Source organism: Porites lutea, chromosome 11, assembly GCF_958299795.1.
Source record: "Porites lutea chromosome 11, jaPorLute2.1, whole genome shotgun sequence".
NCBI lineage: Eukaryota > Metazoa > Cnidaria > Anthozoa > Scleractinia > Poritidae > Porites > Porites lutea.
The window spans coordinates 25,931,453-25,946,919 of record NC_133211.1 but is presented as its reverse complement, the minus strand read 5'-3'; the positions used below and the strand labels follow the sequence as shown (position 1 = coordinate 25,946,919).

The following is a 15,467-nucleotide window of genomic DNA, read 5'->3' as shown; positions in this document are numbered from 1 at the left end:
ACTGTATTAAATATATTTACCGTTATTGTCTTCAATGGTTTATACTATGACAAACTTGAGATACAGTTGTGATACAATTTTCTAAAGCATTTTTGGGATGAACAAGAGTGTAATAATTACTGAGACTACATTTGTTATATCTGTAAACCACGTGATATAGCTGAGTTGCACAGGTCATTAAATTGTTGAGTTGAAAACCATCCGATCTGTATGATGATGTCATGTGTTGGTTTTGACGTATACAAATTTCGGAGCCCCGCCTCCTAGCGCAACAATTTTTTCAGAGCCCCCCCTTCGGGTGTCTAAAAATTTTCGGAGCCCCCCCTCAATATCTTCATCCCCCCCCCCTTGTCATATTAAATGAACTTTCCCTTACATGAACGGGTGGACGTACATTCGGACGAAAATTTCCTGGATGCAAATACTGAACCAAATTTTCTTACCCTCGGTGTTTCGCAGCGGGCGAGAGCTCCGCTAAAACTGTTTGGCATAGGTAATAGCCGATGTGATGAAAAGCGCCGGGATGCAATTTTCATGGAAATTATGGTCGAGATGTCAAGATCTGAGTCATATTGGAGCTTACCGGATACTCTCTACTCCAATCAATCGCGCAGAGAGAGATATCTTCTCTGAATTTAGTTTCGGACAGACTCGATCGAGAAGCTATAATTGTACGCTAAAATATGTCCATAGTATAAGAGGTGGTAAATTCAGCCTCAGATTTCCATAACAAAAGAACCTATTTACGTAGCTGAAATCAGATTTTCTTTTGCGGGCGGTTCTTTGCTTTATATTGTTACTGCTTCCTGATACTGAAACGACCTGAAAACCGAAATATCATATTCCGCCCTCATAACGTTGTAGGTTGTAAACAACTATCTGAACCCCGGAAATAAATGAAACAAGTAAAGACTATTGTAGCTCCTCGGCCAGTTGGCTCTTGTGAGAAGAGTTGGTTATCGGCATCACAGAGTTCACGAGAAAGGTTCCACTCCCGGAATATTTTATGCTTTTTTTCGCAACTGCCAAAGTTCCGCCCATAATTGCTGTGATGATCTTCTTCACATTTATAACTCAATCTGTGACTATTAGCTGTACTGTTGCATTTTAGAAATATGATTTGCTTATCAATAGCTTTCTGTTTAATCAAAAACCCTTTGACGCCTTTTGAAAGAATAATCATATTAAAGAGCAAGGCTGACTGTACAGCAAGAAGAAAGCATATCATTTCCATATTTTTCCTTTCCAATTTTCAAAACTTCTTGCAAGCGCGATTGAAACAGCTCTCCTGTTTCTGAAAAAATTCCCCACGTGTCAGGGCACCCAACGAGAATATAGTTCAAAGCCACTTAAACATAGCACTGTTAAACGTATTTTAGTATTTAAACGGTAGATATAGGCATATTTTTACCCCCTGAAAAGTTTTCATCCGTTCGGATTTCCTAGCTGAAAGTCTAGTGATCCGAAAATTATAGGGATCAAAACTTACCTTTTCGAAAATTTCAGCCAGAAAAAAGGCTCCCGAAAATTCGAGGTGACCATTTTAGGGTAAAAATCCGTTAAAAAAGGGCAATTATACCCTTTTTTAGATGTTCGAAAATCCTAGGAGAGGCAGGCAAGCAAGAAATTTTACAACTTTCCTAGATCAAATTCCGAACAGATATTTTCCCGAAAATTGGCGTTGTGTTTGGTTTGCAGTTTCGAATAGCGCTTTGCACTAATGACGCCACAAATTTCTGGTCCCTGCTATGGCTCAGACATTGAACCCGGGGGGGTTACTTGGGATACGTTTTGCCAAGAGCCATAATTGTCCTATTATGGCTCTTGTTGCATTGGTTTTGCTGGGTATGTGCCGCTGGCCTCTCAGAACCCCATCCCATTATAGTTTATTCTGTGGCCAATTACAGACCTCATCTTAGTCACTTTTAGGCAAATATGTAATCTTCGTGATCCCAACTTAGTCACTTTCTATTTATGAGTATACCTTATCAATCCTTTAAATGGGTCATCGTCCTAAAATGCACGGATCCATTTTTTACATTGAAAGAACACCTTACTTTTCAACCAGAGTACAAACATTCTGGTACGTTTGCTAACCGTAAATATGAAGAACTCTCTTATCCCAAAAATCAGAAAATGTGCGATCCCATTCTAGTAGCTTATAGTCACTCCAGTCGTAAAAATGCGACTCCATCCAGCGGCACATCCCCATTAACCTCTTATAAAGAAGTGCCCCCCGGGCATTGAACCTGATCACCATAAGAGTTTAGTATGAGAGAGTCACGTTCGCCAACACGTTTTCGTAGTCTTTGAAGATTTTTATCGTCGAAAGAAATAAGATCCAGTTTGGTTTCGATAACATATATCCTGAAAAAAATGAATGTACGTGTGCCAAGACATAGTTATGTTACGGCATGTTACTAAGAAATCATGGAGAACAGGGCTTCAAAGCTGTTCATAAAACAGTGCATTTGGTGAAATTTATAGGCAAAGTTTGCTCAATTTTTTTGAGGATATATAGTACTGCATGGCACCTACCTGGGGTCAATTTACAGGGACCGCGGAGCAAGGTGAAAAGTGGGAGGGCTGACAATTGAAAATATTTTTTTCATATTGAAAATCGAAAAAAGGAATAAAAGGAATAAAATCATAGTATTTGTATGTTAAATGGTCAAACTCAAACTCATCATTTTCACTGCAAGTAGTTGTCGTCTTTTCTGCAGAGCTTACAGACTTTGACGAAGTCCCAGATAACTCTAATAAACGACCAACATTCACGGTCAGTTCAGATTCAATGCAAGAAAAGACGGGATTACAATTTTAGTATAGAAAATACTACACTGACGTGATCTGAAAAATTTCTAAGTATGGCCGTTCACTGTTCAAGTAATGTAATTCTTCTTGCCATCGAATATTTCATTGATTCGAAAGGAGAAAGAAAAAATATAAAACTTTTATCAACTCAAAACAACTACTCACCTTCGTTTGGCTTGAAAAAGCTAGTAATTTTCTTCATTTCGTCTGTTAAAACTGATAAAAAAAACTCTGCCGGAGCTGGAAGTACAAAACACGCTGCCGAACGAAGCGAAGGGGTGGCCAAGGCATGGCGTTTAATCAAGAGGCAAGTAGGCCCAAGGGCACAATTACTGCGAAAAGCACAGGAGCCCCACAAAATGCCTGGCGCTTGAAATTAAAGAAAATACAGAGAATATAGCGGAATATACACGGAAAAAAACCTTGTTTCAAGTCTTTTTTTTGAATTTAATTATTTTTCGTTTAGCGCAAAAAGTGGGGGCGGGGGAGCAAAAAAGTGGTGGGGCCGCGGCCCTACCAGCCCCTCCCCCTCCGCGGTCCCTGATTTAATAAAACTTTTACACGTGTAATTTACAAATGTAGCTATTGTTCTCAGACTCTAAAACACACACACTTGTAGAAGTTTTATTAAATTGGCCCCTGGCCGCACAACAACAGAACAAACTTATACAATTTCCGGATTGTGCTCATGTTGGTGTGCTTTTTAGCTCAGAAAATTCTGCCACGGGCTTGCGAGAAGCACATACAAACTGGATTCTCCCTTTAGCAATTTCGGTTTGGAGTATTACACAGCCAGAAATTATGTTATGTCATGTTTCAGTACACAGAAGCCTTCTCTGATCAGGTCTCTTTACTTTCTCATTTTAACCGTTTATTTGAGTTACTTGGACCAGGTTTTCATCGGCTCCTGCTTTTATATATTAGAATAAAGCTCAAAAAACATTTTTAAAACGCTCATTGCGAATTTTATGAACAACGTCGCACGCATGTTGCTCATACAAAGCCTTTTAGAACGCAAAGTTTGTCTGAGTCACGCGGGCCCGAAGGTCTAAGGGGAAAAAACCTATTTTTAGCAACGGTGCCATGGGTGCAAAGCGCTATTCCCAGGACTGACAAATACTGCCATGAGGTGACGGACTAACTCCCAAGAGGCCCTCTTCGCCAATGGGAATTCTACGTACTGTCAGTAGGAAACAAGGCAACCTCGTTCCTAGAGTGAGGACCCTGTGTGAGCTTGAAAACTAGGGATACTGTGTACAGCCACCCCATGCCCTGAAACGGGGTCTCCCCGATTTCGTTTGAGGGGCAGGGGGGAGGGGCCTCCTCTTCGCGTGTTGTTCTTGCGCTCTATGAAAACTAGTACTGTTATCATTAGCCTGCGTCAGTAGCCGATTAGCCTGCGTGGCAAGCGTTTCCGCGCGAGTTCGTCAAGAAAAGTTGGGACGAGAGCAAAAAAAAAAAAAAAGGAATGACGGGGGAGGAGTAATCTCCCCATCCCCCTTCCACGCCTTTTTTTTTTTTGCTCCCGCTCTAACTTTCGCGCCATAACTCGACTGGAAACGCTTGCTTCGCAGGCTATGTTATCAGGTGAAATTAAGATGAAGAAAATCTGCATATGTATACAATGATGTGAAAACAAGAGTCCAGAACCCCTCGATCTATCATGGGACAGTCCTCTCATACTTTAGCGCCGCACAGGCTAGTCGTAAATACGCTAGAGAGTGTATCGCGGCACATTTTGTTGAGTTCAAACTTACCTTAACACATGGCGGCTAGTGTGCAATTCTGCTAAATAGACTTCACATTTCCGTACCTCGTTCTCTGCCTTATTAAAAGACCTAGCACGAGTCAAGCTCGAGCCAAATTACGAGTCAAATCTAGTCACGAGTAAAAGCCAACGAACTCTTTAAATCTTTTTTATCTTATTTTCTTCTCGGCTTTCCCCGGGCCACAGTTTTACTTAATAACATGCTGCCAAAAAAGTGTATTGCCAATTTTTAAAGATCTAATAGACGCCCTCTCAAACACACGCCTTGTGTCTAATAAACGCCCCTCTACAATTTTAAATTTGTGTTGGACGCCCCTCTCTCAAAAACGAGCAACCAGTTGTAGTCCCGTTTAATGCTCGCAACAGGTTAAATAAAAAAGTAAAAACTCTTTATTTTCTGACTGTCAATCCAAAATATTTTAGAATCTATGAAATGCATTGCATTACCAGTAAAACAGATCAAAATACTTATTACATTGCAATCAGCTAAAATGACAACATATACATAAATCTGTTGTTAAATACATTTTGTCTGCTGTGCTTGTGTTCCAAAAATTTTCCAATTCAATGCTGTCAACTGTATAAAATACCAAACCAAGATACCGAAACAAACTCTCAACCAAACATGGCAATATCATTAGAAGCTACATACAAAGCACGTCTTGCTCACCATAACGTGACAGGATTTCGGGTGACGCTTTTCATAAGGGTTTCACGTGAGAACATCTTGGTTAGTTCAGCTAAATGGCGCAAGCTCGAATTAAATAAAAAGCTGAATTAAGAGTAAGAGTTTTTAGAAGTTATTTCATAAAGTTGTTGCTTCTCCTTTTACAAACCACGACCTAACAGACGGTGTTAAGGTAACTTATAAATACAATAGGTTTGAACTTTGGTTTTGTCAAACCGTGAGTAGACTATATTTTGTACTATGGTCTACATAGACCTATTCGGCTAACTAAATGTTGTACCTAATTCAAACCCCTTTGGGAATAAAACGTTTTGTTTCAGGAATTTCCATATCATTTAAATGTGAATGCAACATTATAATACAAGTACAGTACACAAAGAATCTTAAACCCGGGAGATTTGAATTGGGTACAAGATTGAGTTAGCCGAATACATCTATTGCTTCTTTGTACAAGTGGAGTTTTAATTTTCGAAACTGCAAAATATAATACAAGAGTTATGAAATGTAAGCTGTACATTGTTTGACCTTCCTGTGTACCGTTGATATCCTAAATCATGAGAATTGCCACTCTACTAGCGTGTGCTAAGAAGTCAGGTGAGATACCCCGTATTGTTATATTCCTAGACTTTCACTCAACTAAACAGGAACTGCCATTGGTTGATTCTTAGTTAATTCTTATCCCCGCTCGGGATACATTGCAGCACGTGATCAAAGCATGGAGGAAAGTGGCGTGACAGAACGGGGGAAAAACACTGCCAGTTTTCTTTTTCGTGAATGAACACAACAACACAAACACAAGCTAAAAAGCAACGACTTTTAAATTTATCCCAGAAGAGAAACAGCAGCTAGTGGAGGAAAAAGATGCCGACAATATATAAGGACAGTACTTTGTAAACCATTCATTCAGTGGTTTTGATAATTACATTTGTGTTGTTATAAGTACCGAGTCGACTGTTTTGGTTAGCTCCGGTTATTCTTTTGTTGCTGTTGAAGTGAAAGTCTAGGAATATAACAAAACACTTAATGTCAGGTCCCTCGGGAAACCAGTTAGTTTTGTTTTCCCTCGAGTCCTAATGTTTCCCTCGATAACATCGGGACTCCCGGGAAAACAAAACTAACTGTTTCCCTCGGGATCTGACATTTAGTGTATAATATTCAAGCTCAGTTATCTACAGAAACTTGGGAAGACTGTGAAGACTCAATGAGGTTTTGCCTGCAAACCTATACAAAAAAACTAGCACTTATTACAGATTAGTGACTCACACTACACTGAATCTGAGAGTTTCACACCTGTTTTCTGGCCGAAGATAAAGTAGTTGCCAGTGTCTTCGGCCAAAAATGTCCCTGGCAAAAGCAAAAGAGGAGGTCAATGGCCCTCTTATAACTTGATTGTTTAGTTCTAACTATAAAACTACAGGAAAACGAAATTTATGCGTTCTCCTTCAGAGTACACAACTAAGTTTTTGGTTTAAAAAACCTCACTACAATTGCCAGTTATGTTCGTACCCATTTACACCGAAGTCACACAAGTCAACGAGGTAATACAAAAATATTAAACGAAACCTAACTGTAAGGTGAAGTTATATTGAGGATACTTTATCTTGCTTGTACTTGGCTACAGTATGTATGAAGTTCTACAATAAACTGACCCTAACCATTTCTCTGTAGGTAATGGCTCAGTCAATTCCAAGCGTGTCCATACTCCCCAGGGCATTTGTCGGGCATTTCGCACCTTGTCGGTCCCGGCGGTAGGGAATTTGTTAATTCTTCGAGAAGCGATTAACATCGTTCGTTTTCCAATATTTCACTTAAAATTATGCCTTATTGGATGGCTTTAGATATTTCTATAAAGACTATTTTTAATAATTTTGCTTTAAAGAGACATGTGTGGTTGTCGCTCCATCACTTATCCCGAAAGATATTTTGCATCCGTCTAAGAAATTGCCTACCGCCATCGTGATCAGTTCGCACATGGAGGAAAACAATCAATGTATCGTTTGGAGAGTTTAACGGAAAAGACACTTTCTTTGGGCGTGAATGGTTGAGGCAGAGAGGCCTGGAAAAACTTTGCTAGATATTTGAAAGCTAAAAGAAACTTCGTGTATTGTACGATCAATGCGGCAAGTACCTCATGCTTTGACGAAACATTGAGTTCTATCGTGATAAGAAAATACTCATGTTAAGCTCATCGGTTGTTTGTTTATCATTCACTACTGACATAAACCGACTTCGAAAATAAGAAAGGCATTATTAAAATTCTAGTTTACAGTTCTGTCATTGGTATTAATCAGATGGATGCGATCTTTTTTGCAATAATTATAACTGGCGGCTAGGGGCGATTTGCGTAGGGCGCTTCACGCGTTTTGATCAGATTAGAGATTTTTATAAATGTGGTATTTGCAGCTTATTTACTCGAAAATACAATTTTGGTGTTGTCCCGGGGTGGGGCATTTGCACCCTATTTTTAAGCCCCACCGTAGGGTTTTTGTATGAACGCCCGGCCCTCTACCGTAAGGCATTCGCAACTTTTCCAAAACAAAATGACAAATGCCCGCGGGGGGACGGATGGGCCCGCTTCGAATTGACAGAGCCATAATGATGGACATTCGTATAATAACATAAAAATTGCAGCGGAAATTCACCTTACAAATAAGCCTCGTCTTATATGTTCGATTTTCCGTTAGAAAATCTTCCAAGTGCTATTTCTCTTGTTCCCTAATCCCTGCGTACTTTTCCAGTTCTGCTTTGAACTTTTCACAGTCACGTTTCTGTACCGCAATTTCAGACCGTAACAGACCTTCCTCTTGTTTGATTGCTAACATTTCGTTTAAATTTTCGTCCAGTTCTTGTTGAAGCCTTTGTCTTCGCTCCTGTGCTTCGGTCATCCGGTGAAGAACACGAACGAGAGCGTCCTCTTTCTCTCCCAAGCCCTTCTCTGACTGAGCCAATTGCTCTTGAAACTTTGCGTGCAATGTGTTCAGGAGTTTGTCGGTCTGAGGCAAATTCTTGAATTTACAGATTTTAGATATAATTGACGGCCCCTTGCTGCTGTTCTTGCTGTGATCTGCTAAAACAGATGAGGAATGACTAGCAGACCCATTGGGACTTTGTGAAGTGGTCGGTGTGCCAGCAGACTTCCTGCTAGTGCCTGGAACAGCTGGAAGAGCCGACATGTTCGATGACATGTTGTGATTCACCGTCGCAGCAGCTACGCTGCTTTCAGAAGAGCCACTGGCGGAAGCTATCGCGTTCACGTCTTCTTTAGTTGGCCGAGTTGGAGAAGAGCTAGCATGATTAGGTGAAGTACTGACAGCAGGTAATTGAACATCTTCTGTTGTTTGTGAAGTACTAGGCGATGAATTAATCTCAGGTGGGTCCTCAGAATCGTCTACGTTGGGCTCCTTTTTAACAGCATCCTCTGCTGTTTGCAATGAACTGGACGACGAATTTACCTCGGCTGGGTCCTCTGACGTAGTTTCATCAAACTCGGTGTCATCTACGCCAGGCTCCTTCTTAACAGCAAACAAGCGCGCGCGTGCCGCATCAGCGTCTGGAAAAACGGGGCTCGAGGGGAACAAGGTAGGTGGTGGGGTCTCAGGGGTCTCGCGTGGGGTGCCTCTGTCAGGGATCTGAGGAAGATCCTCTGCAACATCATCCACCCAATCAGGAGGACCAGCTTCCTGATCACGTGGCCGAAGAATAGCCGCCATTTCATAGGAACACAAATCCTCTGCTAGATCTGACGCAGTCTTGTCGTTGGCGTCCTTGATTTCTTTCAAGAGATCCATTATTTCGGGTTCGATGTTTTTCAGGACCCTTTTTATTACACGCTGTCCAACGCCATGCCTGCATGCAAGGATGTGAAGAAATGTTTCCTGGCTGTTGTTGGTCTTAAGGAGCAGCTCCCTCGCTGCATTTGAGGTGACCTTCCCAGAGACCCGTAGACGAGCCAACTCTTTCATCAAATGCTCAAAGTACCCTTCATAGGTGTTCATTCTTTCCAGCTCGCCTGTACAGTCAAGAATCACCTTAGCCATACAATGGAAGGGCGTGTCACCTTCCTTGTTACTCAACGTGAGGACAATAGGCGCGTTATCGGTCAGCGTTCGCAGTGTCTTTGAAAACACATCCAGGATTGTCTTAACAGAACTCTTTTTCAAGGCGACCATGGCTCGGTCAAGCGAAAGAAGCATGCGGTGCAAACCAGTTTCCCCAGTCCGCTCAGACTGTACAGCAAAATTGAATTCCTTTAATTCTGTTAACCTCTCCAAGACTTTATACTTTCCTAGGACACACACCCAGTGGACCAAGGGGTACTGAAAAGGGGGCATAGGATCAGGTAGATCGGCGTTAGCTCGCACATCAGAAAACTTTCCATGCTGATTGAGGTAATCATTGACTTGTTTCATGAAAGTGTTATTATGCTCCATGCCGTAGTTATAGTTTGAACACTTCAATAGGCTCAGCAGAAGCTTGTGATGTTGCGACGAACAATCCTGGCTGCAAAAAGGGGTGTGTTTTGGCGCTGCAAAGGAAGCAGAAAGGAAACTAAATATTCAAATGTTCTTAAAGCATAGCCCGAAAAAAATTCCCAATCATGCTGACAGTTTCGATGACTGACAGTCATCTTTATCAAACTAAAAAACGCCACGGGTTTCAGTAGCCCTGAATAGGCTTCTGAAGGTGTTAATTACGACAAGACGCGCAAAGTCACTCTGTCGAGACTCCCCGCCCCTCCTCCCCCCCGCGCGCCTGGTTGGGGGTGGAAATATAGGAGATCAGTAGCAAGTATGCTTCCTCATCCCTGTTCGTGGTAGGAGTGTTCGTTCTAATATGTATACTTTCCTTGATCCATCTTTTGAACTTGTCGCTTTCCTGCTCAACTATTTCGCTTGCTTCCCATAATATCTTAAGAACATTTCATTAGATATTTGAACTTACTAGCCTAATGAATTTCTTCAAAAGAAAGGAAATCAGTGTACGTTTTTAAAAGAGACAAAGCAAGAATCATGTTTCATGCCAAGGTGGTGAAACACGGTGACAAACTTCTGCAATTTGGGTAAAATTACCATTGTTAGCTGACTCTACCGAACATGTCAGCATTACTCGAGACGTTTTCTCTCAAGAGTGCATAAAACCCGTTCCATACGCACGAGCGTTTGGCGCTATCCCAAACGGTTTCTTAAATGATCAATTTTGACATGTGATATTTTGTCAAGTGAATCGCCTAAGCGCAAGTGACGAAATTTTATCAATTAAATGGCGCTGCTATGACTTTGAAAGTTTGTGAGTTCCGTATTCATTCGATAAGCTCCAAAAACTCTTGAAAGAGTGGGCGGTTATTCGAGGTGGGTATTTATTCAAGGCTGGGCGCTTATTATATTCGCACAATTTTCAGCAATAGTAATTTTATTTTGCAACAAAAAGTTCAAATGTTCCAAAGCAGAATTTTAAGCAAGCAAGTGGGTGACTCCCTCTGGGTTTTAACATCTCGCACAAGAAACAAGAGATCCAGCATGAAACTGCAACCTGAGGGCCTACTCGCAGGCTTCTCTTAACCCCCCTTGGATATGTTGTAGTTAATTTATCTCAAGTAATTTTTCTTTTTCTTTTGTTTTTGGGTATGGTAATGTATGCTAATAAAGTTGAAACAGAAGAAAAATAAAAATTCCCTGATATAAAAAAAATAATTAACTACAACAGATACAAACCCATCCCCATCTACAAGCTCACCAAAAATTTCTTACAAATTGTATGAGCTAAAGTCATATTTTCCAGAATTTTATGGTGTTTGGTATCCTTGCAGCAAATACTAAAAGTAATTTTCATCAGGTATACATTAGGGCACAACACAGATGTTCTTAGGGCTTTGTCAAGGAACATGCAACAAAGCCCCTGAGAACATGGGAGGCTAGGCATATTGGAGCTTTTGGGTGGAAATTTTTTTATCCCTATGTAATAAAACATGTTTAAAATTTCATTGCATTAATTTGTATTTCACTTAATTGAATTGACTCCCACTCTTTGAAAGGGTAGGCAAAGGTGCACACAAGCCAAAGGCCCACACGGCCGGAGCTTACACCAGTTTCCATAGTGTGATGCAAGCCTAGGAGTATTGCTACTCCCCCCTAGATGGGATGCTAGTCCATCACAGGGTTACCCCCCCAGCAGTATGTCGCTGGTACCCATTTATACACCTGGGTGAAAAGAAACAAAGTGGAGTAATGTTCCTTGTCTAAGGAAACAACGCGATGGGTGAGGGGTTCTGACCTCCAGATCCAGAGTTCGAGGAGGTAACCACTTGGCCACACATGCCTGCACACTCCTCCTCTATAATAAAATTATTTTTGTCCTCAAAATAAATAAGCAGTTATACTCAGTCAAAACTTTACGTACCTTTTTCTAACTCAATGTCATCCTCATTTCTTATTTCAGCTGCTTTCTTGCCAGCACTAGAGACACTTTCTGCTTCTTCATTGTCAACTTCCTCTTCGTCCATTTCTTCTTCTTCTAAATCCTCCTCCTCTGATTCAACATCATCATCTGAATCATCATCCAGATTGAAATCCTCCTCATCCTCCACCTCACTCTCCGAATCTGACCATGAGCCACGCCCTCTCTTCCTTCTGGGTGCTTTGGATTTCAGTGTTGTAAGAGCTGGTCTCTTCCTGCCAGTTGACGACGAATCTCCCTTTTTCAAACTGTTAACAGTATTCGACAGACTCAGGAAGACATTTCTGTCAGATGAGTTTGTAGGCGCTTCTGGCATATCCTCAGGTATATCAATTACTTCAGCCACCTCACCAGCCTTTTCCACTGCACCAACAGACTTTCCTGGAGATGTTTTATTTCCTTTTTCATTTCCTGGGTTGCGCTGGGGGAATGGTTCTATCGTTCTTTTGGTAGGTGCAGATGAATCAGTTGCTTTGTCCTTTTCGTCGTTTGGGGAATCACATGAACATAACTTTAGTACTTCTGTCTGTAGCTGATCACTGCTTGTATGTACATTCTCCCCACCCTGCTGCTCCCCAGATGAGGCATCTACTGTTGATTTTTCTTGCGTGGTAAGATCAACAATTGTTGAAGAATGATTACGAGCTTCCTTGTCTTCCAACTTAGCATTGTCCTCTGATGATGACTTTGTTGCTGGAGAAGTTTGTGAAGGACTTTTCTTTGCATCTTTCTCATCGATAAACCTCACCCTCTTAGGAGTACTAGTATTTGACTTTCCCCCGGCCACAGCCTTTTGGAGACTGCTAATGACAACATCAGGGGCACCCAAGGCTTTCAGCATTTGAAACGACCTCTTTTCAACAGCAATCTGACGTGGTGTTTTCCCAAAATTGTTCTTGGCTTTGGATATTTTCTCACTGTTCAAACCAAAGTTGCCAAAGAAGTAATTTAACGTAGGAACAGACTCCTCATCTGGCACAATGACATGAAGGAAGGTATCACCACGTTTGTTTACAGCAGACAAAATCTCATAAAGCTTCTCTTGAGAAACTTTGGCATTTTCTTTAATCTTAACCAATAGAGTCTTCAGGTACATCCTAGAAAAAATGTCTGAGCAGCACCGTTTTGCTAAGAAATGCAGTATTGTATCACCAGTACTGGGATCCTTTTCACACAAGACATCAATAGTATATTTGAGAAAAACATCTACAATGTTCCCAAACATGTTGCTAACATATTCTTTGGAGCTCTTTGGATTAAGGCAGCTGTGGAGATGTTGCACCATGGAATGCAGTGGTCCATGTTGATTCTTGCCCACTTTTATGGTAAGTTCAAAACCTTTTTCACTAACAAGATACTCTAAAGCCTTGTATTTTCCAAGCATACATGCCCAGTGCACTAATGGAAGTCGCAATTTTTCATCCCTGTCTGGAATGCAGCCACTGCGAAGCCACTTTGTTTTTGCAAACTTGTCAAGAGATTTCTTGAAGTCTGTTTTATCTATTTCACTCCCATTTGAGCATTTCATCATGGCCATTATTAATTCATGATGTTTACCAGCATAAGGACATTTGTCATTGCACAAAGGTGTACACTTGGTAGGGGGCCAGGTACTACTTGGTGAGGAAGATCTTGCACTGGTTTGTAGACTTGATGAAGACTTATTAGTCTCTGAGATGGATGTAATCTTATTGGCTTGTGGGGTTGGGGTGGATGCATTGGCTTGTGGACTTGACGTCTAATTACAAGAAAAAAATTGTTTTTGTAAGATGCTCTTGAACCAAGAAAACAGTAAACACCCGAACTATTTCAGGAATGTTACAAATGTAATTTTATTTACAGCATATTTTTATTTAATATTTACTTATTTCACCACATATATCTATTATAGTAGTAGAAATAGAAAAGAAAGCAGAAACACATTAGTTTAACCAATTATAGGCTAAACACTACCATTATGTGGTTATAAAAGCATGCTTACAAATCCACTTGCATTTTGCATGTGAAGCGAAAGGTGTACACCGCAGCAGTGTTAGCTCAGTCGGTAGAGCGTGTTGACTGCAGAGCGGGAGGTCGCGGGTTCCATTCCTGGGGCCGGACTAATACTCAGGGTCTTAAAATAACTGAGAAATGAAGGTACTCCCTTTGCACTGCAACAGGCTAGACCTTCGCGTGGCTCAGATGACCACGTAAAATGGCGGTGCCGTCTCCAGTTGGAGACGTAAAATATAGTGTCCCCAATTAGTACTTTCGTGCTAAATACGTTGACACTCAAATAAAAAGTGCATTTTTTTTTTAGTGAAGAAGAAACAGCCAAACTACTACCTAACATCCAGCTTTTAAGATGTGAAGAATTATGCATATTTCTCAGACGTAGTTATCCACAGATAATCCCTCCTTGAACTGCATAATTCTTCATATCATTCTCAGCCTCATCCAATAATATTATCATTTCTAATCATGTACTATCAGGCTTAATAACTGTGGGCAACCATCCATGGAGATAACTACTAATTGATTCAATTCAACTAGCCACCTTTTTGAATCTCAGGGTAAACAAAATGCTGTGGCCATATGCCCAGCAGTTGGGAAGGGTCTTCAATAGAATTACATGTAATGCCCAGCAGTTGAAACTAATAAGAATAAGCAGGTTCCGAATTATGGTCACTCATCAAGATAAACCTGAAGATAATAATAAGCTTAAAAAATACAACACAACTCAACTTCAAAATATTCCATACTGTAGTCTCTCTTTTGTCCCATCATGCAAAGCTAAGTAACCTTGAAGACCATGTGATATCCTCAACTGAGATACAATAGATTATTTACTACTGTTCCTACCCCTTGATCTTTCTACATGGGGCCGTACTTCACTTCCAATATGGAACCTCTAGTTTTGCATGTATTCTGTAGGTGACTGTTAGGCACATATCATTCACACATGGGCTAAATACCCTTGCAAACTAAACTAAATTACAACAAACAATTCTACACCAGTAAGAATGATCTGGAAGTCTAAAACAGCAGCTAGTCTGATGGTAATTCTTTGTGAGCCATCAAAATAGCTTGTTTATAGTCTCACAAAATTGTTTGGCAACTTTTTGAAGGCCAATGGAAAACTTTCAGGGGGTTATAATGAGACTATTCGTCAAAATTTGATAAACAAGTAATAATTATTTGGACTTATGGGCGTTTAGACTGAGAAGAGACTGTGCCCGTAAGTCACCAAAACATGGTTTTTTAAACTAAACCCTGTATAATGAAAGGTTGTGTGTGAAATGCATACTCCAAAATCAGTTTGGATTGTTATTGACAAATACACAATAAAGACATATTATTTTAAAAACAAAACTTTCAGGAAGCATCTTCGATTTAGTGAACTGTCACTGAATTGTACTTATTCGTTTCTGTTGTATTCATTCTTTTACTTGATGAGATCAATACAAATAAGTATTATAACTGAACAGGAAAACCTTAATTCGGTTTGCCCACCTTGGTAAGAAAATCGCTTATTTTGTTAGCCTCTTTCCCAGGGCAAATTATGACCTCAATAGTATTTCAGTATGTTCACCTCGTTGTTCCATTCACCTTGCTAAAAAAGTAGTGCACTATAATGAGAAGGTTATCGCTGCTAAAAACAATTCTGCTGAGTTGATTGTTTTGGGCCGTTTGAAACTAACTGTCTCTTCGTGACAAGATTTCATTGATTGATTGTGTTCATGATCCACAATGATTCTCAGCCGA

General features: G+C 40.6%; 1 protein-coding gene across 1 annotated transcript in view; it reads right to left on the bottom strand.

Annotated features, from left to right (window-relative positions):
• Positions 1 to 4,949: 4,949 nt before the first annotated feature.
• LOC140952081 (uncharacterized) overlaps positions 4,950 to 15,467 on the bottom strand; it is a 12,879-nt gene continuing 2,361 nt past the window's right edge. The window contains exons 2-3 of the mRNA XM_073401500.1: positions 11,667 to 13,461; positions 4,950 to 9,795 (exon numbers count right to left, since the gene is read on the bottom strand). Of these exons, the coding sequence (XP_073257601.1) occupies positions 7,970 to 9,795; positions 11,667 to 13,461 (3,621 nt within the window). The 3' untranslated portion in view covers positions 4,950 to 7,969. The remainder of the gene's footprint in view (positions 9,796 to 11,666; positions 13,462 to 15,467) is intronic.